This window comes from Schistocerca piceifrons, chromosome 1 (genome assembly GCF_021461385.2).
Source record: "Schistocerca piceifrons isolate TAMUIC-IGC-003096 chromosome 1, iqSchPice1.1, whole genome shotgun sequence".
NCBI lineage: Eukaryota > Metazoa > Arthropoda > Insecta > Orthoptera > Acrididae > Schistocerca > Schistocerca piceifrons.
The window spans coordinates 630,792,284-630,819,857 of NC_060138.1; the positions used below are offsets into that span (position 1 = coordinate 630,792,284).

Consider the following 27,574-nt stretch of genomic DNA (forward strand, 5'->3'; position numbering starts at 1 on the left):
ATGACCCTAACTTTACTCATTCTGCATGCACATCATCTTGTCCATAGTATCCTTCTTCCTTTGTTCTACCTCCACCTCCCAATCCACAAGTCATCATATGCTATCCACCACTACCCTGCATGCATGCATCCAGAATATGCTCATCAGTGCCACATTCCTATCTTGTGCATCTGCTGCTGTTCCCTTATTCTCCCTGATCGTGTCCTCAAGATCTGACAGCCTGGAAACTTTACTGTCTACAACATGGAATTATATGTGATATTGCTGACACTGGATACTTGCTAAGGTGACAGGACCCTTCAATGTGTGGTGTTTGGGGCATACAGATCACTGTGCACCACATTTTATTAAGACTGTGTTTTATTTTTAGGCCAGAGGACGGTGACAGATGTTCCAAAGATCTGCCCTTAATTTTAAGTGACTTTCAAGTGAATGTGGTAAATTATAAAATTTTGTGAAATGTCTGACATGTTTCCTTATATTTTAGGGAAATGGTCATCGGGTGTTAACAGGGTGACTGGCTCACCCATGCTTTTTGTAAGTGGTCCGCCAGTTACATTTTCCTGTGCTGTTGTTTTAGTTCCTCTGTTGTTTTTCTTATGTTTTAATCCCCGGTGTAGCACCTTTCACCGTTTCTTCGTTGTATTAAGATGTGTGTGAAAGAGTGATTGTTTGGGTCCATGCGAGTTAGGAGGGACCAAGTGCATGAGTCATTTTATTGGCTTGATTCCCACTGTGTGTAACAATTTTAGTACACACTGATAACCTTATTGTGTTGAGTACCAGTACACACACACACACACACACACACACACACACACACACACACTCACACACTCTCTCTCTCTCTCTCTCTCTCTCTCTCTCTCTCTCTCTCTCTCTCTCTCTCTCTCTCTCAGTAAAAAGTGAAAGAGTGTTAACAAATAATGTAAAATTGTAAGTAACCTCTTTAGCATTGTGGTGTTTTAGTTTCTTTTACCAGCATCAGATGACAGGTTCCCTGTTCTCTCACAAATTTTTCACTTCATAGTGTTACGATTCACTACGGGAGACTTCTGTCTCATTATTTTAAAAACTCGTATCTTTAAATCCCACAAAACAATGTAATTTTGTAAGTTAGTGGCCTCATCTTTTGGCATCACAAGAAGGATAACTGTTTTGCACTTGTGCAACAGTTGCTTCAGTTTTTTTTCCCTATTACTTCACCTGGATTGACAGTACCTCATAGATCAGAAGAATATCATCTCATTATTTTTCGCTTATTAGTTGCCTGACACTTGACATTATGTACTGTTATCATACAAACTGAACACACAAATGGCAGTGGACATTCTTCAAAAAATGTACAATTATATAAAAGTATCATCACTGTTGAAAAGCATCATGTATGTACTGTGCACTGAATTCAAATGTAGGAATATTGCATGACAAATTATTCAATTGTAAGTGCTCCATTCCCCTAGTTGACACTGTGACTTGCTGTTTGAGATTAAGAGAACAATGTAATTTAACAATTGAGATCTTCGAAGCAGGATACGGTTTCAGTTCATATTTCAAGTAAATTTAATTGTCCATTAGATTATGCACATCATATTATGAGGTTCACCTCTGTATGTATTCTTGTAAATTGCAATTTGTATGTGGACAGTACGGTCTGCCATTTATCTAGAAACTTGAATAGGAATATACAGGGTGATTCAAAAAGAATACCACAACTTTAGGAATTTAAAACTCTGCAACGACAAAAGGCAGAGCTAAGCACTATCTGTCGGCGAATTAAGGGAGCTATAAAGTTTCATTTAGTTGTACATTTGTTCGCTTGAGGCGCTGTTGACTAGGCGTCAGCGTCAGTTGATGCTAAGATGGCGACCGCTCAACAGAAAGCTTTTTGTGTTATTGAGTACGGCAGAAGTGAATCGACGACAGTTGTTCAGCGTGCATTTCGAACGAAGTATGGTGTTAAACCTCCTGATAGGTGGTGTATTAAACGTTGGTATAAACAGTTTACGTCAACTACCCGAGGCGATGGATCGGCCGCCAGGCAGCCCGTGACAGAGCACTTCATCACTGGCCTCCAAAAAGCCCTGATCTTACCCCCTGCGATTTTTTCTTATGGGGGTATGTTAAGGATATGGTGTTTCGGCCACCTCTCCCAGCCACCATTGATGATTTGAAACGAGAAATAACAGCAGCTATCCAAACTGTTACACCTGATATGCTACAGAGAGTGTGGAACGAGTTGGAGTATCGGGTTGATATTGCTCGAGTGTCTGGAGGGGGCCATATTGAACATCTCTGAACTTGTTTTTGAGTGAAAAAAAAAACCTTTTTAAATACTCTTTGTAATGATGTATAACAGAAGGTTATATTATGTTTCTTTCATTAAATACACATTTTTAAAGTTGTGGTATTCTTTTTGAATCACCCTGTATTGTAACATTCCTAATTTATAGAGTTGATTGTTAGTGTAATGCAGATGTTACAGTTACTTGTTTGTTCTATTTCATGTCAGTATATGACTAACATTTTGTCTTGAGAAATGAAAATGAAATAGAATAATTGTTTTATAAAGTGTGTGTGAACTGAGTTGATAGATTTTTAATTTTTTTCCAGGACTCCAATATAATTGACTTCTACCCTGAAGATTTTAAAATTGATTTGAATGGCAAAAAATTTGCATGGCAAGGAGTAGCTCTTTTGCCATTTGTTGACGAGACAAGACTATTTGCTGCACTTGAACCGTATTACAGTTGTTTGACTGCTGAAGAAAGTAAGATCTTTTTCTTTGAGAAACGCACTCCCTTATTTTTAACAATAATTATAGTAAGCATCTGCAGTCTTCCTGTTTGTGCGATGAATTACATTATATTTTGACTTAGACATTGTTCTTCATTAAGCAGATGACTGAGTAATGTTATGATAACACACAGTGCTCTCATCCAGAATACTGACCACTTGTCAAATTGTCTGTTGTGTAAATGAAAACCTTTTACAGACACCTTGAGTCATCGATAAGTTCAGTTATTTGTATATTACAAGAGCTTAGAAGTGTAAAGAAAGAATGAGAGAGTAGGGTGCTCGACTCGTATTTTTTCCTTCTATCACTGCCCAGCTCAATCATATTGATAAAAATCATGCAAATGATGTTTAGGCCTACCCACTCCCCCCTCCCCCCCCCCCCCCCCCCCCCCCACTCTCCACTCCCCTCCACTCCAGGATGTGAGCTGCGTATCATCTGTTGTGAAGGGTCTTCTTGATACCCCTGCTATCAAAACAGCAACTACAAACATTAAAGTTCGTGGTGTCCTTTTTTGAGGTTTCTGTTTTCAAACTTTTCTTGAGCAACAAATGTTGAAAATGTTTACCTGCAGCAATACTGAAGGAGTAAGTATTGGTTTGCAGTTGAGAAACAAAAATGGAACCACACAAAATAATTTTATTTTTGGTTGGTGCACTTTGTACACAGGCGTGCCCGCTCGAGGGTTAATTCCAGAGGTACGCGTAAAACATCATCTGAAATTCTGCTAAATGCATTCTCTGAAAATTATTTCGAGCAGTTAGTTCATGAGCCCACGCTAACAGTAAATGGTTGTGAAAACACACTTGACCTCATGGCAACAAATAATCCTGAGCTAATAACAAGCATCAAATCAGATACAGGAATTAGTGAACACAAGGTTGTCTTAGTGATACTGAATATTGTAACTCCAAAACCTCAAAAAAATGAAAAATATAACTACTCAAAAAAGCAGATAAAAATTCATTTGATGCCTTCCTGAGAGACAAGCTCCACTCTTTCCAAATTAACAACTTAAACGAATGCAAAATCTCCAAGATTGGCAATCTTTTACAGAAGCTCAAAATTTAGCGCGGGCTTCAATGCGAGATGCTTATAATAGTTTCCACAATGAAACTTTGTCTCAAAACCTGGCAGAAAATCCAAAGAGATTCTGGTCATATGTGAAGTATGCTAGCGGCAAGACACAATCAGTGCCTTTTGTGCATGACAGCAATGGAAATACTATAGCCGACAGTGCTGCCAAAGCGGAGTTACTAAACACAGCCTTCCGAAATTCCTTCACCAAAGAAGACGTAGTAAATATTCCAGAATTCAAAACAAGAACAGTTACCAACATGAGTAACGTAGAAGTAGATATCCTTGATGTAGTGAAGCAGCTTAAATTTTTAACAAAAAGTCTTGTGGTCCAGACTGTGTATCAGTTAGGTTCCTATCAGAGTATGCTGATGCAATAGCTCTGTACTTAACAATTGTATACAACTGTTCGCTTGACGAAAGATCTGTACCCAAAGACTGGAAAGTTGCACAGGCCATACCAATATTCAGGAAAGGTAGTAGGAGTAATCCACTAAATTACAGGCCCATATAATTAACGTCAATATTCAGCATGATTTTGGTACATATATTGTGTTCGAACATTATGAATTGCCTCAAAGAGAACAGCCTGTTGACACACAGTCAACACGGATTTGGAAAACATCATTTTTGTGAAACACAATTAGCTCTTTACTCACATGAAGTGTTGAGTGCTATCGACAAGGGATTTTAAATTGATTCTATATTTCTATATTTCCAGAAGGCTTTTGACACTGTACAATACAAGCGGCTTTTAGTGAAATTGTGTGCTTATGAAATATCATCTCAGTTATGTGGCTGGATTTGTTATTTCCTATCAGGGAGGTCACAGTTCATAGTAATTGACAGAAAGTCATCAAGTAAAACAGAAATGATTTCTGGCGTTCCCCAAGGTAGTGTTATATGCCCTTTGCTGTTTCTTATCTATACAAATGAGTTAGGAGCTAATCTGATGATCAGAACAAATTGCAAAACGATGTAGAAAAGATATCTGTCTGGTGCAAAAATTGGCAGTTGACCTTAAATAATGAGAAGTGTGAGGTCATCCACATGAGTGCTAGAAGGATTCCATTAAAAATCGGTTACACGATAAACCAGTCAAATCTAAAGGCCATAAATTCAACTAAACACCTAGGAATTACAATTATGAACAACTTAAATTGGAAGGAACCCTCAGAAAATGTTGAGGGGAAGGCTAATCAAAGACTGTGCTTTATTGGCAGGACACTTAGAAAATGTAACAGATCTACTAAAGAGCCTACCTTCACTACACTTGTCTGTCCTCTTTTTGAACACTGCTGCATGGTGTGGGATCTTTACCAGGTAGGATGGACACAGTATATCGAGAAAGTTCAAAGAAGGGCAGTCTATTTTGTATTATCGCAAAATAGGGGAGAGAGTGTCACTGAAATAATACGGGATTTGGGGTGGAGATCATTAATATAAAGGCGTTTTTTGCTGTGGCAGAGTCTTCTCACGAAATTTTAATCAACAATTTTCCGCTCTGAATGCGAACATATTTTCTTGACACCATCCTACTTAGTGAGAAACTATCATCATAAAAAGCTAAGGGAAATCAGAGCTCACATGGAAATATGTAGGTGTTTGTTTTTTCTGTGCAGTGTATGAGACTGGAATAGTAGAGGATTATTGTAAAGGTGGTTCGATGATTCCTCTGCCAGGCACTTAAATGTGATTTACAGAGTATCCTTGTAGATGTAGATACTGTACTGATTTGCCATCTCAGAACAACTGTTCTTATGTATAATCTTCAAATGTTCTGGTGTTGAAATTATCATCTGTGCCCTTTGCTCTTTGGCTTCCAAGGCACCACCAAGCCACTATGCCATTGCATTATTGGTCCTCCACAGCAGGTGGAGACACACACTACCCATTGTGCTTTGTTGATGTTCTGAACTGACATTTTTTACACCAAATCTTGACATGTGACAAACCTAAAAAACTACCTAAATAATTTTTCTGGTTTCCACATACATCTTTCTTCACCCTATTTGGTTAGAAGTAGAACATGTTATTCTGTAGAATTGAGATGTTACATCATGGAAGACACTTATTAATCATTCAGCCGCTGCTTACCAAATTACTGGAAAGTATTTTAAGGTCTAGTTTCACTTGATTTCCATGTAAATTTCAGACTTAACAGTTCATCATCATCATCATCATCGCCACCACCATCACATCTCATTACTTTTTTTCATGTTCACCCTCCTTCGTTCTTTTCTGTAACTGCAATTCAATCCTGCATATACATACATTCCATGTGACAGTAAAGTTATTGGCTTGATATTCACTTTACACGCTCCCTTTTGGAAGTTATGAAAATACTCTACTTCTAATTCCCATTGCCATGGTTACACCATCTAGAAATTTTTGAGCCTACTTGTCTCAGTCAACATGGTTAGAAGGGCATGTATGGCATAATGGTGGTTCTTGGAACTTTGTAGCCTCAGTTTTCATGTATTGTTCTTGTATTCACTTTACATGTCTGCAGGCCCCATGCAGGGCATCAAATGTTAAGTATGCAAATCTGATATAAGAGCACATGGCAGCTAAGCCATCTTTTTTACTGACAGGCATATTCTGATTTAATAAAAACCACATTGAGGTTTGAATTCTTATAATGTTTGATTTCTAGGGGTAGTTTAGCCTTAAAGACTTTAAGTAATGCATTGAGCTGGATTTCAGGTTGGTTGCTACAAGCCAGTTAAAACATACTGCTGTGTGTGTACAATTCAGAAGGATGTATGCAAATATAAGGTATCGGACAGTGAAACATGTAACACTGCCAAACACATGTGTTGAACCATTAGAAATGAGCATTAAAAACATGATTAAATGTTCACAACTGAATGACTGACTGGGAGAAACAAATATTGACCTGCTGCTCATAGAGTAACATGTTCCCAGGGAATTTTTCTCTGGGTAACATTAGATGCACATCATATGGGATTTTGAGTTCTTGGCCACATAAGGAATGAAGCTTAAGAGATGCGAAAGATTACTACCTTCCGGGGCTGGTTGACGGCATATTACAGATAGCAGCGACACGTGGGCAGCTGAGAAAGCTCACATTCCTTTCATCATTGTTAAGGTCCGTGAATGAGGATGGGAAGATTCATGAAGCTTTCAGTTGTTAAAAATGACCAGATGGTATGATTGGAAATTTATAAGGCTACTATCTCGATACAGCATTAGTTAGCGAAGCATATTGATTCCTTCAAGACTCCAACAGAACTGCACTGCTTCTGAATGTTCTTCTCCAAGGCCCAAGCAGAACAGCATTGTTGTGCAAAGTATTGGTCCTCTTTTTGTATGGCTTACTATTGTTGGTTCGTCTGTTTATGTTCTCCCCCCAGTGGGATGTGGCTTACTCTAAGTCTTTTAGTGCCACTTGATTCATCTGCCAAACAAATTCTCCCAGAAATGTGATAGGATCAGAATTGTCACTTTTAGCTGCCAATTGTTATGGGCATGGCCATGTTGAAGTCCATTCCGTAATGGCCAAGTTCCCATCTACTTGTTATTTTTTAGTTGCATCACTGATGTAATTGCTCTGCCCTGCTGCAGTCATTCCCCAGGCATGAACATTTCCTATTCCTAAGTGTATGACGTAGAGCTTACAGGTACGCCAAGCCATCTGCCAAGAAACAGTTTATGAGAAGTTTCCTTTCAGACTTCTTGTTGTTTACCACAAACTACAGTTGTGGATTGAATCATACTTGGTGTTTATACCGGTGTATGGAATCAAATTATAATGTTTCTGACTTAAAGTGTGAATGTGAATCTGGGTAATTTCGGTTTATTCCCCCAAACCACCTTCCACTTCTTTATGAGGTGACTTACTTGGAATTTGCAGCCACTCTTCTTTACTGGATAGCACACTGCTGAAAACCATCTTGACTTCTTCTCCGTCGAATAACGCTAGGTGCAGGAATTTTTAGACTCTTTTTACTTATTTAATAAGTAGTTACTGAGAAGTTACCTTTCAGACATACTACAGTTGTGTTGCTTTTCGTCAATTAACAACGTATTTGACTTTCATACACAATAAAACTCTTACTTTCAACATAAATATATAACTTCTGGTAACTCCCTCATACAGTCGACCATCAGAAACAAATTAAATTACAGTTAAAAGAAAGTTGGCTTTGATACCATAACTTTTCTTAATATAAATCAGAAAATAAGTCTTGCCTATTGGAAAGTTATATCAGGAGTTTTCAAGAGTTCTTTTTCAACTGTCTTTGTTTTAATAATAGTAGTCAATGACCCAATAAACACAGAGCTGCATATAAACTCCATGGTTCTTTCTTACACACCCAGTAAAACATCTATGGATTGCCCGACAGGTACTTGTCGGTGCTGTTCGTCCGCCGCGTCTACTTTCTTCCCACGACTGATTTTAAACCTGCACATGCAAACATGTGAGGCGCAGTTGGTTGGATTCTACCATCCCACACTTATATCCAGAATATCATGTGGTCGAGACAGAAGAAGGCTGAGTGGTTCTAGAATTTACACAGAAATTCTCTAATCACTACAAAATCACAAGCCAATAGAATTGAATCGCTCACATTTAAATCAGTTTCCTCCTACGTTTGGTGGCACATATAGAAATTTCTGTGTAGTGAGTACAGAATTCCTACAACTTACGCAAACTTGGTCATTTTGGGATTTTTATGTTCCATTTCACATTCTTTCCACTTATTTATACCGCTGAAAGGCTTTTACTTACTTTCGTAAGATATTCAGATGTTACATAAATTTCCCAAAGCACTGAAATAAAATTCTCTTTTTCTAAAATTAACTTCCTGCCAGTGAGGGTGTTTATCAGATGAAGCTGCGTAAGCTTGACTTTGCAAGTTTATTGTACAATTTTCACAAGAATATGTATATTTTTGCTACAGAGGATTTGCTGTTTATCTACGTATGATACCGCCATCTGCTGTTACCAAAGCATAATTTATTTAAAGATCATTAATTCATTTTAGCTGCGAAATTGTACAAAGAAATGCACTACCACAATTGATAAAAAATATGTCAAAAAAGCTTTGAATGGTGATATGCCTCACAAGAAAGAAACGAGATTGCTTTCATTATTAGTCTGATTTAAAGTAGTTGGCAATTGACATTTGAGGTCCAAAATTGAGGCATTGGCTCATCAAGTAATGCGTGCAGGCAGTTGCCACAGTTCGTCATTCCCTGTGGTAACACAGGATCCGGCAGGGAGGTAATATGTTTTAGAATCTGCCAGAACATAAGTGGTGGGGGAACTAGCACATGTGCAATGGTTGATACACATTCGCTATTAGTTGCCATTTCAGTAGCCATGGAGCCATGATCAGTTGAACAACATGTCTTTGTTTAAAACACCTTTGTTGGAACCATTCATTCTGTAGTGCTGACACAGGGAAAGTTTCACAATGAGTTCAGTGTTGGTGGACATGGTGCTGTCCCATCTCACCCAATAACAATAAAGTAGTTCAACAACTTCAGAACAAGAGGAACAGAGAGACCTGGAACAGTTTGGGGAGGTGTCCGGGCAGTTAGCACTGGAGAAAACATCAAGAAAATTTGACAAGCCATGGAGGCCAGCCCTCAGTGTTCAGTGATACGACATGCTCGTGTTTTGTGCGTTTCAGACATGCTGTTTTGCCGCATTCTGCACTTTGACCTCCACATTCAGTCTTTTAAAATCATAGTGGTTCCACAACTGAAGCATAATAACTGTGTGTAGCAGCATATATTTGCAGAAAGGATGCTGGAAACCTTGGAAAGTGACAGTATTCTAATAGCGAGTGATGAGGCTCATTTTCACATATGGTGTTCTGTTAACAAACAAACAAAATTGCCTTCACGAGAAACAACCCCCCCCACCCCCCCCCTCACCCCCCCACAGACACATATAGGGAAAAGCAGCTGTATAGTGTGAATTAGCCCAGTTTGGCATAATTGGACTCTTGAGAAAATGGATGCACTGTGACTGTCAACCCACAGTGCTAACTCACGATGTTGTTGAGATATCTGATTGACCTCATGTTTGAACTATACCCCTACATGGTGATGACTAGAACTCTCTCTCTCTCTCTCTCTCTCTCTCTCACACACACACACACACACACACACACACACACACACACACACACAAGAAACTATGCCCATACATGGTGCTGACTAGACCAGCAGTGCCAGTGCAATTTTTCTGTGGTGGACTGGATGTGGTGGGGGTAGTGTTGGATGGGGTGAGTAGAGGGAGAGGATGGCAGCTGGCAGGGAGAAGGACTGGGGATGAGTGACTAGTGGCTCTGAGGGAGGTAGCTGGTTTGCCAGCTAGGAGGGGTGGCAGGTATTATGAGCTAGCACAATTGTAATGGTCAGCACATGATGAAGGCGATATGGGAACGTGGATTGGGAGGGGGTGACAGGACAAATGAGGGCAAAACTGTTGGTGGAGGGTGCGGAGACAGTGGGTTACCTGAGACTGAGGCCAGGACTATTACTGCACTCCAATAAGCTCCATAAATTGTCCAAACTGTTGACATCCTACTCCCACCTTGAGGCACCACTATCCATCAACACCCACGCTTCTCACAGTGAAACCCCTCGTCAGTTCCTTGTAAAGGGGATAGACAAAATAATGTGAACAGTGATAGTAATGGGATGATTGTGTTTGATGGTCAAAAATGCAGGTAAGGCACATATTGCGCTGGACTGTGTGTGTTCGGTATAGACTTGGGCATCAGTACAGGTTGTTTATGAGTAGTGCACACTTCGTGTTTGCATTCAGAGGCTGAGATTGATGTGCAATGAAAGACCTGACAGAGTTACAAAGAGGGCAGATTGTGGGGGCCCAATCAGCTGGAGCATCAGTAACCAAGGCAGCCAACTTATTGAATGTTTCAAGAGCAGTTGTTTCAACAGTCATGACAGCCTACACAAAACATGGAAAGACATCATCATGTAAATTTAATAGTGGGCGCAAATCAATACTAGATGACAGGGATTGTTGTATGCTAATACAAATTGTGTCAAACCACACAAAACTACAGCAGCTAAAATGACTGCAGAGCACAATAGCCATCTTCAAGACCCGTATCTATTGACACCGTCCACTGAGAACTCCATAAAGTGAATATTCATCAACAGCTGCTATACCGAAACCATTAGTGATGACAACCAACACAAAGAAACATAAAACATAAGTGTCGAGCATAAATCCTGGATGGCTGATCAGTGGAAACACACCATATGGTCCAACGAGTCAACATTTTTGTTATTCCCAACATCGGACTGGATTTACATCTGGAGAGTGCCAAAAGAAGCCTACAATCCTGATTGCTTGATTCCAACAATTTAGCATGGAGGTGAAATGTGATGGTGTGGGCAACCATATTTACTGGTCCCACCATTACTCTCCAAGGCTGTGTTACAGCCAACAATTATGCAAACATTTTAGGTGATCAGGTGCACCTCATGATTCAAATGTTCCCCAACAATGATGCGATATTTCAGGATGACAATGCACCCATTCACAAAACCAGGACAACAAAATTGTAGTATGAGAAGCATGCAACTGAACTGCAGCGTCTTCCCTGTCTAGCACAGTCCCCGGACTTGAACATCATCGAAATCTTGTGGATGGTAATGGAGCAAAGACTCCAGAGCAGATTTCCGCCTCCCTCGTCACTACAGGAGTTAGAAGAGTTTCTGATTGAAGAGTGGCATAACATTCCACTGGAGACTATAAAATTATTATATGCCAGTATTCCAAGAAGAATTGCAGCCATATTATAGGCAAATGGGGGTCCAACCCCTTATTAATAAACCATTCCCAGATAAGTAAAGGTGTTCACAAAGTTTTGCCTATCCCCTGTAGCACCCAGACCATGCCTGGCTGACCTTTTCAATTTACCACATTGTCCAAAACTCACTCCCAACACCTCACAAAACTCAGAACCCAAACAAACCAAAAACATTGTTGTTAACCTCTTCACTGAAAATCTCACTCCCACAGTTGTTTGTCATATCTGAAGCCCTAACCTTCTGCCTGTCCCCAAATTTAACCAAGTTGGACTTTCCAGAGACCTACTCTCATTCTCCTGATCCTTACAACAGAAACACTTTTTTGCCACCGATCCCTCTAACCACAGCCAACATAATCCCAACATTGAACCTTGCTTCTATCAGTTCATACCACAGTACAACTGTGACCCTCCCCCCAACCCCCTAATGCCCACCTAGTCAGCTTCCAGGAATTCCTTACCTCCAGCTTGGCATTACCATCCTCCCCCAGGTCCCTTCCTAAGAATACTAACCTTTCAGCAGAAGAAAAGACAAACATATACAACGTGAAAACGGATCCAGACCTAATCATCCTCCCAGCAGACAAAGACTCCACCACTGTTGTGATGAGTTACAGTGATTACCTGACGAAAGGCCTCCACAGCTGTGTGACTCGTTCACCTGCAAGGTCTGCCGGAGTGATACATCTCAGAAGTCCAACATAACCTCCATAACCTGCTGAAATCCATTGGCACTTCCCAGAACCTCTCATTTGAGCCCAACCTCCTCACCACAACACCACCCTCACACCAAATTTCTACATGCTCCTCAAAATCCACAAACCCAACAATCCTAGACACCCTATTGTACGAGGGTTGTACCAAAAGTAAGGTTCCCTTATTTTTTACAAATAGAAGACATTGTTTATTGTTATTAATCTATACATCATTGAAAAGCACACACTTTTGTCTATTCTTCAATATAGTCTCCATTTTTTTGACCCACTTTTGAAGACGGTGCACCAGCTTTTGTATACCTAAGTTGAAGAAGTCTCCTGCCAACCCATTGAGGAAGTGTGTGACCTCTGATACGACTTCATCATCGCTCTTGAAGTGTTTGGCACCTAAATGTTCCTTTAACTTGGGGAAGAGGTGATAATCGCTGGGGGCTAAGCCCAGGCTGTAAAGGGGATGGGGCATAACAGTCCACCCAGATTTCTTCAAAAGCTCCTGTGTTCGATGAGCGATGTGGGGTCAAGCATTGTCATGAAGAAGGGCTACCCCCTCTGTCAGTCGTTGTCTCCAGCGATTCTGGACTGCTCGCTGAAGTTTGGTCAGTGTTTCACAATATCTGTCTGAGCTTATTGTCATCCCAGGTGGCATGAAATCGATGAGGAGTACCACCTCCTATTCCCAAAACACAGTCGCCATAACCTTTCCAGCCGACTGCGTTCGTTTGTATTCCTTTGGTGTCTATGAACTGGAGTGACGCTACTGATGAGATTGTTTTTTTTTTTTTGTTTCGGAGGTATAACGAAACACCCACTTTTCATCTCCCATGATGATAGAGTCCAACAACTTATCCTTGTTGCCTCCCCCTTCACATTGTTGAAGAAACTTGTGAGCGCAGTCAAGGCATTGCTCCTCGCATCCATCAGTCAGCATCTGGGGGACCCAGCGAGCACACACCTTGCGATTATCTAACGTTTCTGTTAAAAGTTCTTTCTGAGTGGGAGAACCACTGCGCACGGCACTGTTATTGGATTTAGCCTAGCAGCTTCTCTTGAGGCTGTAGCTCATTGGGAACCTTACTTTTGGTACAACCCTCGTAGCTGGCTATTGTACTCTCACCAAAAGAATTTCCAGTCTTGCTGACCAACACCTACATCCAATTGCCAAAAACATAGCCTCTGACATCAAAGATACTAACTTCTTCCTTCAATGACTTTCCACCATCCCCACCTCCTTACCTCCTGGATCTGTACTTATCACTGTTGATGCCACCTCCCTGTACACCAACATCCCTCTTGCTCATGGCCTTTCCCAGCATCCTTCAAACTCCAAAGCCACCATTCATCGCGAAAGTATGAATTCGAATTCCACCAAACATCGCTTGTTACTTTCGGAAGCATTGAAATCGAGATTTCGATGCACTTTTGTAAGCCGGTCATAGCTCAAGTCAACTGATCTCGCCAGCCAATGACAGCGGATATTCAGAGCTTAGGACACATGATGTAGTCAGCCAATAGCAACACTGTTGACTAGCTTAAACTTACAAATAGGAAAAGTTAATGGTTTAAATTAATATACATAGCATTGGTACATGAAAAGCAAAGGTTTCACATATAATATTGGTCTCTAAGATTAATAAGCTGCAAGAGAAGCTAACCTTTCACGTACAATGTTGATCTTTTTTGCACATGTTACAGTTTAAGATACATTACACAAATGTGCCAGTAAAATTTTTAATAACAACCTAAATGTCTTATCACCTGGGCTTGAAATTCTTCTAAATGGTCGTCCTCAGAGAGTTGAGATTTAAATGAGAGTCAAATGCTCTGTGATTTAAGAAATTCATCGTACATTCTCGCACATAGTTCATCTTGCGTAAAAGGAAATTTGCTTTGAAAGTAATGCTCTTCAAACCACCATTCACAATATTTTCCTGCGAACTGTGGAAATAGGTTCATTTCAGCAGTTGCCAGAGAGCGCCAGACAACAGGTGTCACCGCACTTGCGCAGCTACGACGATGCAGGAAGCCCGTATGTTCGTACATGTAAAACATTAAAATATTTTACCTCATGTCATAAAAGAAACACGATATCAGAGGATACTCCAAGAGCATCAGAATTTCATGAACCATACGAAAATCCATGATTCGGCTTAAAGTGCACATTCATATGTCCAGATTGGGATGTAAATTTTCTTGGAGCACCAGTACTGTATTATCTCATGTTTGGTTCTTTATTATGGAATAATGCCATACGCGCTAGAAAATAAAAAAGTGCACTTCAAATGCAGCGAACAGTTGAAACTACCCAATAGTGTAGAATTAAACACTTCATTTCAAATAAATTGACTGCTTCAGAGGAAAAGATTAATAAAAGCCAAATTTCTTTAGCAAACCGACAGAAGTAACTTCATTGTTCAGCAAGGTAATTAATGCTTGACTGTCAGAAAGTTGGAACTAAAATAAAATCTGAAACTTACATCATTTTAGCCTTCCGTAATTATGTAATGTATTTTAGTTCACTTGATAGCTCCCCACCACAGAAATCTATTTCGTTTTTAATTGCTGTGAGAGCAAAAAACGAAGAGGAATCAGCAAAATCACTACTCCTAAACACGGATCACGTGGAGACTACCCACCTCCCCATTACAACTCGGACTGCTCTATGTATCAGTCCCAGATCTACAATATTTCTGAACTGGGGCAATACTAGATAGTGCTCCCCCCCCCCCTTTTCCATCGAATTTTAAAAAAAAATTGACTTTTCAAAAATATGTTCTTTTTGTAGTGCACATCTTTCTGAAGAGTCTGATACATTTCCTCGAACACATATGTTTTATGTAAGACATGTTATTTGGTCTTAAGTGTATCAAAGCACTGAGCCACGCTTCTTCACGCAGCATTCTTCTATTGCACATCACTATGTCTTGCTCTGTGGAATTCAAACATGTATATTTTATAATGGATACCATCAAACTATATTCAGGGCAATGGAAATTAAAATGCCCCTTGGTGCCTCTCCTGCTCCCAGTTGGTAAACCTCGTAATTAATACTGGATGGGATTATTTGTAACTGGGAGAACAAGAACTCTTTAGAAAATTTGCACTATTTATTGCCTATTAGCTAAAAGCTTGCCATTTTGTGCGACATAAAATTAAATATAGGATACATAAAACCAGTAAAGACAAGAGACAAGCAAGATAGTACACATTTCTTCAATCCTTCTGTTAAGTCCCATAAGATTTCACACACATTTTCTTCAATCCTTAAGTTCTAGCATTTTTTCCTCCCTAATCTTGCTATAGGTTTACATGGCATGCTTTTCTTTCTGCAAAAGAATCTATTACCGTCAAATGTTTTGCTACATGAAAAAACGAAATGTCGTTGTCTAATACTGACAAGGCTGCTAGTACAAATAGTACCCAAGACTGATGTAGTTTATCAATCTGATTACGTGTATTTTGTCACTGTATGCTAGATAAAATGAAATAGGCCTGTCTAATATTGCAGCAGTTGTAACACAACCAAAGAAAAGAGGCTATTTTGACGCAAATGGTCATTTTTATAATAAAACAGAATATCATTTATAAAGTACCAATATCAAATGCCTATTATGCCTACTACAAGCAAAAAGTTTTTTTAGTAAATAGTTTCACATTTTATTCACACAGTCCAGCTTATCAAGCATGAGATTGAAAAGTACTAGTACGAAGTTTTTATATAAATTTGGAATCGTGATTTTCTTCTGTAATTTGTGTGATGTCCCCGTTTCTTCTCCTTCCTCATTATAACAATCTTGTCATCACTAATTCTGCCAGTGTAAAAATTTATTCTCCGGTTAACTTCACTAACCCTGCCACCATCACCAGTTTAATTATTCCATGTTTATTCTGCAGTTAAGCATTATTACGTGTTCATACAACATATTTTCCACTCTACTCCCAGAATAGAACTTAAGTGGCTGATTGCCGTGGACTCTGCAACTGGCCCTTACTAGTGTAGTGGTCTGGCCAAAAATTCAGGCAACATTTCATTTTCTTGGATACACCAAGAAGATACATGTAATATCTCTTACCTGTTATTCCTGTTAGTTAATTATTTCCACTCTAGTAGTCTGAATCTATGGAATTTGCTAGCAATTATAACAATGTTGATCATTCCCAACCCCAGTCAACCACATAAACAAACAGTGATTGAATTTATTCTGCTCAGTTCATATAGTTCTGTCCCTTTTTGTCTGCAGGATGTGCCAGGGATTCCCCTGACAGACATCACGTATACTATGCACGCATTCAAAAACCAAATTAATGATTCATTCAAAAGTCAACTTAGAGTGTGTTGAAAAGGTTCAAAAACCGGCAGGGATGCGTTTCAAAATCATATGAATAATGGATAGACCAATGTGCTCTGGATGCCAGGCGCTTTATGAAACGGAGTTTTTTCCTCAGGAATATGAATTTGATGCTTCCCCTGAAATTACCGCCCATGATGGATACCCCGGTTTGCCCCCGCCCCCTAAATCCGGGCCTGTTGCATATGAGTGAATTTGGCAGCTTGGGCGTGCCAGTAAAATTTTTCCGGGCAGCATCTGGCTGCTTGCTGCTACTGCTTATACAGCTAACAGCACACTTATGTAGCCAGAAGCAACTCAACTGCACATGCGCATGTGCCCACTCACAACTGCTTAAATGAATCTAATGTAAACAGTTGTGACATCATGCCATTGTAGGCAATTTGTTGTTTCGAAGCATTGCCTAGCCTTCCTAAAGCCTTTGACATATTTTGCTGGGCAGACACTTGTATGAGAACTGTGTTTAGTTGTTGTATATGGTGCTTTTCCTTTGCAACTTAAGTTGTATTTTCGTTTCTTTTCCCTCAATTGCTGCAGTATTGTTCTGCAGTAGCAGGATACAGTAATATCCTTTGTTAGAGTATTGGTTCGTACTAGTCAAAATTACAAAAATATAACTGAAAACTAAAACAATGAAAAATTCCCAGAATTCAAAAAAGTTCCCGGGTTTTTCCCAGTTTTTTCCTGGATGAAAAAATTCCCGGTTTTTTCGGATCTCCCGGTTGTCCCGGCTCCTATACACCTTGTATAACTAAATGATATGGAGCATTACCCATAACAGAGAGTTTTTATTAAGTGCAGGGTCTTCAGACCATTCCACAAAAGTACTGTTATTCATCTCCTCATGGTAGTCAGAAGTCTTGTTTGAAGTGAACAACAGCATATAGTTTGGACTGAAACCTTTTGCATTTGCAGCATGTGCTACAATTATTCTTTTTTCCACTGCCAATCAAAGCTGCCATACTACTGCCAATGGTACTGTCTGTCTAGCCTTTTATTTAACTGTGGCCCACATTCACCCATGTTTCTTCAAGCCAAACAAAATTTGTCTCTACTAATTCCCTAAGAAAGCAGCATCACCAGGCTACAATCTCTTGATGTTCCATTAATAAATTGCATCCAGAAATATATTTATAGTTGAAACATAACTTTTTCTCGGCTCAAAGCAAGCACGATTTTCTACACTGAGATAGATCCACTGCTCCGAGGGAGCGTGTTGCTTTTTGAGTGTTGGATACTTTTCCCTTCTCTTCTAGAGCCGCCTATTCTTCCCTGGTGTAACCAATTAAGATGATTAGTGTGATTCTTCTTTTGGGTCAATCCATATGAAGTGATCCAGTGATGGTTGCTTGACCATTTTTAATTTTTTTATATGGGATTGCCCTATTTTTGAGAAGTTCAAAACAGTTTTTTTTAATGATATATCTTGCACCTTTACTGGATGGCGGTAATTTTTATTTGTAGGTGCGCAACGATTTTTCAGTCTGGAGCCATTAGCGAAAATTTGAATATCTCAGCACTGGGTTTAGTTACAACATTGCAATTGACATGATTGTTTTTTAGAAAAGTGTCCTCTACAGCATTTTCTATTACACAAAATACCCTAAATTCAAAAATAACCAGTCAAAATGACCTCTCAAGTTTGGTATCCAAATTTTCAAAAATCCACAAACAAGGAGTTATTTATGAGAGTCTGTTTTTTTCCTATAGTTAGATATCATGCACTACTAGCCTCATATAGAGCAAGAACACTTACAAAGTTTTCCTTAATTTTTATGAATTATTGAAAATTTTCATTTTTGGTTAAGTTGGGGTTAATTATCTCAAGTGGGACTGAATATAAAAATATGATTTTTGCACAGTTTGTTCACCTATATGATAGCGTGTACTGTAAAAATTTCAACAGTGATATCTGACTGTGAACAAAGATATGTATTTTGGAAAATGAGGAAATATTGTTGCTGGGTGTGGCATTGTTGTAAGCAGTCTGTTCTGAAAACTTGGTTAGAGAGGATGTACATACTTCATTGAGAGTGTAGAATGTGTTATGCGTTTTGTTCTGTGTGTAATTTGTAATAAATTTGGAGAGATTAAGTGGAATGCAGTAACATTAATGACCAGTGCTCTGTTGGACAGATAGCAAGTGAAGTGTGTCACAAAACAGTTTACGGGTCAGTTTCAAAAAACTTGAAAAATGTCAATGACTTTGATGAAGTTAGACAAACTTTGTTTAAATTTCGAGTAAGTTCTTCTGTAACATCAGTGTGTGAGTATCACGAGAAGAAATATATTCTGAAGGACAACAACATTTTTGGAAGAAAGTGCTGCGATCCACTTAAAGTTCATAAAAAGCCTATTACCAAAGGTTTGAGGGAAATAAAACTTGAAGATTTATCCTTGTTATGTGAGAGTGAAACAGCTTCCCAAGTGAAATGTAATGTGATTCCTGGAAATTCCCTGTGCCCAGATTGTTACTCAAAAATATTTGTTGTGAATCCAGAACCAGACTCATGTAACCTTGTTAACGATATTTCTATTCGTACTGAGAAAGCTGTTAGGATATTGGATTTTGCTTGTTCTAAGATAGATGTATCTCCTGCTTCGCAAATAATGAAATTAAGTAGCAGAAAAAGAAAAGCAGCTATTGAAAATAAGGTATAACAAATTTCAGACAAAATTAGGAAAGAATTGGAATCATGCTTTAATAATACAGGTACCAACATTATTTCCAAAGAAGAAGAAAACCTACCACCAGCATCATCTGACACTGAATATTTGAGCTTAATAGAGAAATTAAAAGTTAAAAGTTAAAATTTAAAATTTTAAATTTGCCCCCTGACTCATGGTCAATAGAACAAATAGTTCATGAATTCAACATTTCTCATTGTTTGGCTAAACTAACCCGAAAATCAGTGAAAGAGCAAGGCATTCTTCCAGTTTTTGGAAAGAAGAAAGGATTAGGTTTAAGTGAAGAAACAATTAAAAAGATCCAGCAATTTTTTGAAGATAATGAAAAACGGTAGAATGTGCCCAGGTTGCAAAGATAGCAAAAGAGTTGTTATAAATGGAGTTAAAGTAACAAAGCAGAAACGACTAGTGCTGCCAAATTTAAATGAACTTTATGTAGTTTTCAAAAATTCTCATTCTGAATGCAAAATTGGAAGGCAAAATTTTGTGACCTCCACCCTAAGTGTGGTATTTTGGATGGATCCTCAGGGACACTCTGTATGTGTTAGTTTATATCATCAAAATGTCAAACTGATGATCGCAGCTGCAAAACTCTGTAATCTTAACTACAAAGAGTTACTAGATTTAATGGTCTGTGACACTAACAATTATGACTGCATAATGAGTTTGTGGCAAACCTACGTTTCTAGCATTTGTAGACTTAGAGAAAGCTTTTGACAACGTTAACTGGAATACTCTCTTTCAAATTCTGAAGGTGGCAGGGGTGAAATACAGGGAGCGAAAGGCTATTTACAATTTGTACAGAAACCAGATGGCAGTTATAAGAGTCGAGGGGCATGAAAGGGAAGCAGTGGTCAGGAAAGGAGTGAGACAGGGTTGTAGCCTCTCCCCGATGTTATTCAATCTGTATATTGAGCAAGCAGTAAAGGAAACAAAAGAAAAATTTGGAGTAGGTATTAAAATTCATGGAGAAGAAGTAAAAACTTTGAGGTTTGCCGATGACATTGTAATTCTGTCAGAGACAGCAAAGGACTTGGAAGAGCAGTCGAACGGAATGGACAGTGTCTTGAAAGGAGGATATAAGATGAACATCAACAAAAGCAAAACGAGGATAATGGAATGTAGTCAAATTAAATTGGGTGATGCTGAGGGGATTAGATTAGGAAATAAGACACTTAAAGTAGTAAAGGAGTTTTGCTATTTAGGGAGTAAAATAACTGATGATGGTCGAAGTAGAGAGGATATAAAATGTAGACTGGCAATGGCAAGGAAATCGTTTCTGAAGAAGAGAAATTTGTTAACATCGAGTATAGATTTAAGTGTCAGGAAGTCGTTTCTGAAAGTATTTGTATGGAGTGTAGCCATGTATGGAAGTGAAACATGGACGATAACCAGTTTGGACAAGAAGAGAATAGAAGCTTTCGAAATATGGTGCTACAGAAGAATGCTGAAGATAAGGTGGGTAGATCACATAACTAATGAGGAGGTATTGAATAGGATTGGGGAGAAGAGAAGTTTGTGGCACAACTTGACTAGAAGAAGGGATCGGTTGGTAGGACATGTTTTGAGGCATCAAGGGATCACAAATTTAGCATTGGAGGGCAGCGTGGAGGGTAAAAATCGTAGAGGGAGACCAAGAGATCAATACACTAATCAGATTCAGAAGGATGTAGGTTGCAGTAGGTACTGGGAGATGAGGAAGCTTGCACAGGATAGAGTAGCATGGAGAGCTGCATCATACCAGTCTCAGGACTGAAGACCACAACAACAACAACAACAACAACAACAACAACAATGAGTTTGTGTAATAAATGCCCTGGCAAGGAAACCTTTATTGTATTGTTTCACGAATATGATGAGGAAATGCCAGACAGTATTACCTTCAAACAGTGGGTCACAACTGACAGGACAGAAATGATAACAGTGGTTAAATCTCAGGAACAGTTCTTGGAATCTTTAATTGATAACTTACAAAAACTCAAAAGTCACTACTATGTGTCTAAAATCCAAAGTAAGTTTTTGAAGGACAAAAAAAAGCCCAACTTCATGAAACTGAATGCATAGTGCTAGTTCATTTTTGCAGAAAAATTTACATTTGTGATTTGGGATGAAATACAAGGGTACCACAGGTTCAATGACCAGGCAACAGTGCATCCATTTATTCTCTACTTTAAAAATGAGAAAGATGAAGTTTGCAGTTCTTGAATTTGCATTCTAAACAACTACTTGGAGCACAACACTTTGGCTGTACATGTGTTTCAAAAGAAAGTACAACATTTTGGCTGTACATGGGTTTCAAAAGAAAGTAATAAATTACACAAAAGAAAATTTTCCCAAGGTTGAGAAGCTGATGTACTTTTCAGATGGGAGTGGTGGTCAGTATAAGAACGAAAAGAATTTTTCAAATCTGTCCAACCACAAAGTAGACTTTGGGTTGGAGGCTGAATGGCACTTTTTTGCATTTTGCCATGGTAAAAATGCATGTGATGGAGTGCGAGGTAGAACAAAACGTGAAGTAATTAGCCAGCCTACAAAGACCAACCACAGACCAAATTCTCACAGTACAGGACATGTACGTCTTTTGCAAGGATAATATTAAAGGCATTACCTATTTTCTGATCAAGAAAGAAGAAGTGGTTCTGCATATGAAAACAACAATTCAAAACAGATTTAAAAACTGTATAGCAATAAATGGAACAAGGCATTTCCACAAATTCCTTGGCATTACAGAAAACTTAGTTTGATGCTATGTAACATCAGAAACTGAAATTTGTGAGGATCATTGTGTCAGTAAAATTACATCTTTGCCTTTAACGTTGAATGACATAGTTGCATGGCTGTATGATGGACAGTGGTGGCTTGTAGAGGTTGAAAGAATAAATTTGGAAAACAATGATGGTTTTGTGCATTTTTAACACCCTGCTGGCCCAAGAACATCATTCAAGAAATCTACTAGTGACAAAGTTTGGATACCAATGAAAAATGTTTTAAGGAAACTTTCAGTGCTTGAGCTTATCACAGCAACTGGGAGGTCGTATTCTATATCACAGAAGCTGTCTGGAGAAATAAGTGTTCTTCACATTCACCGGCAGGTTTAGGAACAGTCACATATTTATTTTAAGTATGTCAAAATAATATAAATGTTAATTTCAGTGATGTTTCCACTTTTTGTATATAATTCAGTACCTTAATTCAATAATAATTGATTATATCCCGCCAATATCACACATGAATAGGCAACAGCCATAAGATCAGTTGTAATGTGAATTATCTGCTCATTTTCAAAAATTCATATCTTTAACGTCAGATATCAGTGTTGAAATTTTTACAAGTGTTGAAATTTTTACAGTACGTTGCTGTGCAAAAATCATATTTTTATATTCAGTCCAACGTGAGATGACTAACCCCAAATTTTACAAAAAATGAAAATTTTCAAATTTCAAACATTCATAAAAAAATTAAGGAAACGTTTGTAAGTGTTCTTGCCCTATGTGAGGCTAGTAGTGCATGATATATAACTATAGGCAAAAATAGACTATCACAAATCACTCCTTGTTTGTTATTTTTGGGCCTAAAAAGTGCAGAGAGATTCATATTTTTACTAACATCTCTAAACTGAAACATTGTCGCGCACTTACAAATGAAAATGGCCGCCATTCAATAAAGGTGAAAGGTAAGATTAAAAAAAAAACTGTTTTGAACTTCTCAATTATAGGGTAATCACATGTAAAAAATTAAAATATTTAAAAATGGTCAAGCAACCAACTTAATTTTTATTGGACCACTTCATTTGCATTGACCCTTTTGTGAATTTTTCCTTGCTGATTCTTATCACTGACTGTCTGCTGATTGTAATGGTTACAGACCACACACACACACACACACACACACACACACACACACACACACACACACCATCCAAAGGAACGGAAGGTGACCTTGCATCCTTCTCTCTCCCCCAAAATACTCCCGCAAGGAACACATGAATTCACACAGCTGGTTGCTATATGCATGCCATGTCAGACATTTTCTGAAAGTTTCGTGGGAGTGTGTAGCCTCAGTCTGCCTCTTAGGACTACTTTCATCATACATTGTTAGGCACATGGAGCTAAGTCACCCAAATCTCTCACTACAGTGGCTCACTGAGGACTGGCTAGCACAATGCTTGAGGCAGTGCAGCACAGCAGAAGTGGCAACACAGGCTGACAGTGTTACGTTTCCATGTGTGTGTTGGTGGCAGGAGCTGTGCAGCTCTTCGCTTGTCGAGTGACAACTAGGAACTGTGATATGTCTTGTATAAGTGTATGATTTTTCTCTCTCATGGAACTAAATCCTTACACTGTGAAAAATAACGCTACAATCCGTCAATTGAGGCAGTGGACAAGCATTTTAATACAGCGGATTTCTTGTCCTCTCCTAAGAAGCAGAGCTCTTGTGCTGCCACTATTGCATGATTCAGTCAGGGTGTTCGTATGCCCATTTCAGCTGCTGAACCCTGTGCCAAGGTGTCAGGAAAGAGACTTATGTCAATTGTCAACTGCTGAAGCCTGTGCAGTGCATTTGTCTCGATACAGTCCTCGTACAAATCAGTTCCTTGTGCCTCAAATTCGAACTGGCATTAGTCTGACTCTCAATAGACTGGCAATTGCACTCTGGGGCTCTATGGAGTTGATTTGATGTCTGTTGGCCGGAGTCTATTGATCTCCTATGTAAACTCCAATATGCTATGACTCTTGCATTTTTCACCGATTATTGTTCTACATTCAAAGGCGATGAGCATCTGGCCTGACACTTCGTTATCATGTGACTAATGATGAAACCTGCAGCTGATATGGAGTGGCACTTTTTGTTGAGATCAGGGAAAGCAATCTATGGTGGTATGGGCACATACTTCTAGCAGACCAAGATAGAGTAGCAAAACATTTTTTTAAAGGCCTCTGGTATTCCTGGCCCAATGAGTTTGATAGCTCGTCAGAATGCATAGACCTATATGACAGTCACTAGACAGCGCTCCTAATATTTGCGAGTGCTGCTGTTGCTGTCTCATTGATAGGCGCGGGCCATGCTCTTCGTGCCAGCCTCTTGGTGCCTGTGGCCACACTATAAAGCTCGTAATGCAGGTACCTTGATCTCATTCATGTTCCAACTGCGTTCTTACTTGTTCAGTATACAAAGTGTTGTTTGGTTCTTGATATTGCTATGTCTAAGCCTCTTGATTTGGTTTCCACTCTGGGCTTGTTGTTCTATTATGTTGTCTTGTCATTTGTCCATCGCTGTTGTTCTCTTTCATGGTTTTTGGTGTCTCACCATTGATGCTCTCAGGCAGTCAGCCAGCATCTCCTTGTGGTGCCACAATTCCAGTTACTATAATTGGTGAGGAGGTGAAAAGTAAATGGTCTCTTACGTATGTGAAACTTGTGCAGCTTGTGAAACAATAACAGAATCAGCTGCTCTTGTGGCAGCAACAGCAGTTCCAGCAGCAGTTACAATGGCAAACTGTCTTGCTAGGTCAGAAAATTCAGCTTTTGTCAGAATGCTCCCAGATGGAGGGTTCACAGCCCATTCGGGCTGTGGTCCCTCCCAGGTGGAGCCCCACCCACCCGTGTCTCTGCCATTTAATGACACCAAGGAAGACTGGTACGCATATATGCAGCAGCTGAAGCAGCACTTTACCACTTTTTGGGTTTTTGATGATGCTCTTCAACAGTCACGCTTCCTTTCTTGGACTTCCCAGGAAACGCTTTTCTTACTAAACAATTTGGCTATCCAGTCAGATCCTGTTGTTCTCAAATTTGAGGAGATGTGTTCATTGCTCTTGGAATACGAGGGTCGTCCACAAAGTAAGTTCTGTTTCCATTTCTATCCGCGGCAGCGTTACGATCGCAGTTCCGAGCATGTGTGGCAATTACTCTGACTCAAGGAGAAGACATGTATACCATTTTCAGATCGTTGCTGCCAACGTGTGCTTTGTAGTGCTTTTTTATAATGTCAGTCATAACTGAAAATGCTGCCGCGTGTGAAATCAGATCTATGATTCGTTTTCTAAATGCAAAGAAATTTAAACCCAAGGAATTTCATCGGAAAATCTCCGAGGTTGATGGACAAAATGCTAGAAGATGGGTCAGACTGTTCAATAAAGGATGTGATCAAGTGCACGATGAAGAACAAAGTGGATGCCCATCTCTGGTTACTGATGAACAGGTTCACAAAATTGTACAGCCCGGAACTCGCTCCTATCGACTTTCATCTCTTCTTACACCTAAAATCTGTCCTTGGTGGTCAACACTTCAATGATGATGATGATGAGCTGAAAGAACGTGTTACCACATGGTTGAATACACAGATGGCAACCTTCTATGAAGAAGGCATACAAAACCTTGTGCCACGCTATGACAGGTGCCTACAAAATTTTGGAAGCTTTGTAGAAAAGTAGTTCGACAGTTGTAGATTTTTGTACAATAAATATTTTTTCTGTATCTGTACAAGTTTGTTTTATATAACCAAATGGAACTTACTTTGTGGACATACCTCATATTATTCGTAGCAATTGCATGTGGTTGTCTCCCATCTCGAGTTCCATCAGTACAACAAGCAACCAAGTCAGCCTTACAGGTCATGGAAGAAATATGCAAGGACTGAGTTGATGTTTGGATTTCACTTGCGTGAACCTCTCTTTCAAAACCTTGTATGTGGATTCTTGAATGTGGTGATTCAGTTGACTCCCAATCCATAAGTACACACTGCTCTCAAGCTATACAGTCCTTCCTTGGACGATATTTTGAGAATCACACTCTCTTTTGAGATTGTGCAGGCAACAAGTGAATGTGTTATGGCTCGCCCCCAAGTAACAGTGGTTTACTCACCACCAAGGAATTGAAATTCTTGTAAGTCCTCGTCCCTATGACAGTGTCGTGGTTCATCACTTTAGGACGTGTCGATTGCCTCTGAGCTGACAGTCGCACCACATTGGCGTAAGCAGAAGGATGTCCCATCTTGTTCTGACTGTTTTGCTTTGCACCAATGTGCAGACTGTCCAGATCACTGGGTGCAATGCACTCATTGTGGATAGGATGGTCATTTCCAAACCATCTGCCATCAAGCATCAGGATAGCCAAACCCCACTCCACACTCGCGTAAAGGGACAGTGCATGAATCCCAGGCCATTGTTCCCCAGGGCAGTCCTCTTGCTACCAAATTGTTTATTGATCTCATGATTGCATATCAGGACATTTGTTTTCAAGTGGACATGAGAACAATGGTTTCCCTGCTGAAACTCCCAATGTAAATTTTTCTGGGTTACCCAGTGTTGGCCCAGCCCTCCTATGTATTATGACAGCTCCATTCCCCTCAGAGGTCAATTCAGAACTACTGCAGCATACAAGAAGGTAACACAGCCGATGACGCTGTTGTCAATAGTCACTTGGCCAGCAACATTTTCTGCCTGGGTACCTTCTCACTGTTTGAGCTTTCCGTCATGGATGAAGTTCTGGTTGTCACAGGCACAGACACTGTCCAGGAACGTGACGACTGTTGTCTCTCTTTTGTGTCCCTGTCTGAACCTACCTGGCTTGGGGTGCAGCTCCAATTTCATTCTCTATATTCAGATTCAGTGCTCCATTGCTGTTGGGCACTTCTGCTTCTGGTCTCCCTATGAACTGCAGTTAAACTCGAACTCGATTGTCTTCATGATGCTGGGGTATTTGAGCCAATCAAAACTAGTGCTTTGGCCACACACCTGGTAGTGATTAAGAAATCAAATGACTCCCTCTGGCTCAGTGGAGATTTTGAGTCAAAAATCAGTGTCCAGGCACCATACCAAGTCTGGAGGGCTCAAAGCTTGTCGACGGTGAAAATTTTTGTAAGACAGACCTTGCTGATGCTTATTGACAGATCCCACTGGATGAGGAACCATAACACGTTATGGTCATCAGTACGCCCTTTGAATTGTACAAATACAAATGTTGCCCTTTGGGATCTCTTGTCTCCGGCAATCTTCCAGAGAAGTCATTTGTGCAACCTATGCACCCTCTTTACTGTGTTGTGTGATGCGTGGCTCTTTCGTGAGTCAGGGCTTAAGTGCTGCCTACGCAAATGCTACTTTTTTGAGGATCAAGTGGAATATCTTGG

At 39.6% G+C, this 27,574-nt stretch overlaps 1 protein-coding gene across 1 annotated transcript in view; it reads left to right on the forward strand.

The window, feature by feature from the left end:
- The window catches only part of LOC124804798 (5'-3' exoribonuclease 2 homolog), a 431,320-nt gene that overhangs the window by 127,034 nt on the left and 276,712 nt on the right, over positions 1–27,574 (forward strand). Inside the window, exon 13 of the mRNA XM_047265135.1 lies at positions 2,614–2,770. Coding sequence (XP_047121091.1) covers positions 2,614–2,770 — 157 coding nt within the window. The remainder of the gene's footprint in view (positions 1–2,613; positions 2,771–27,574) is intronic.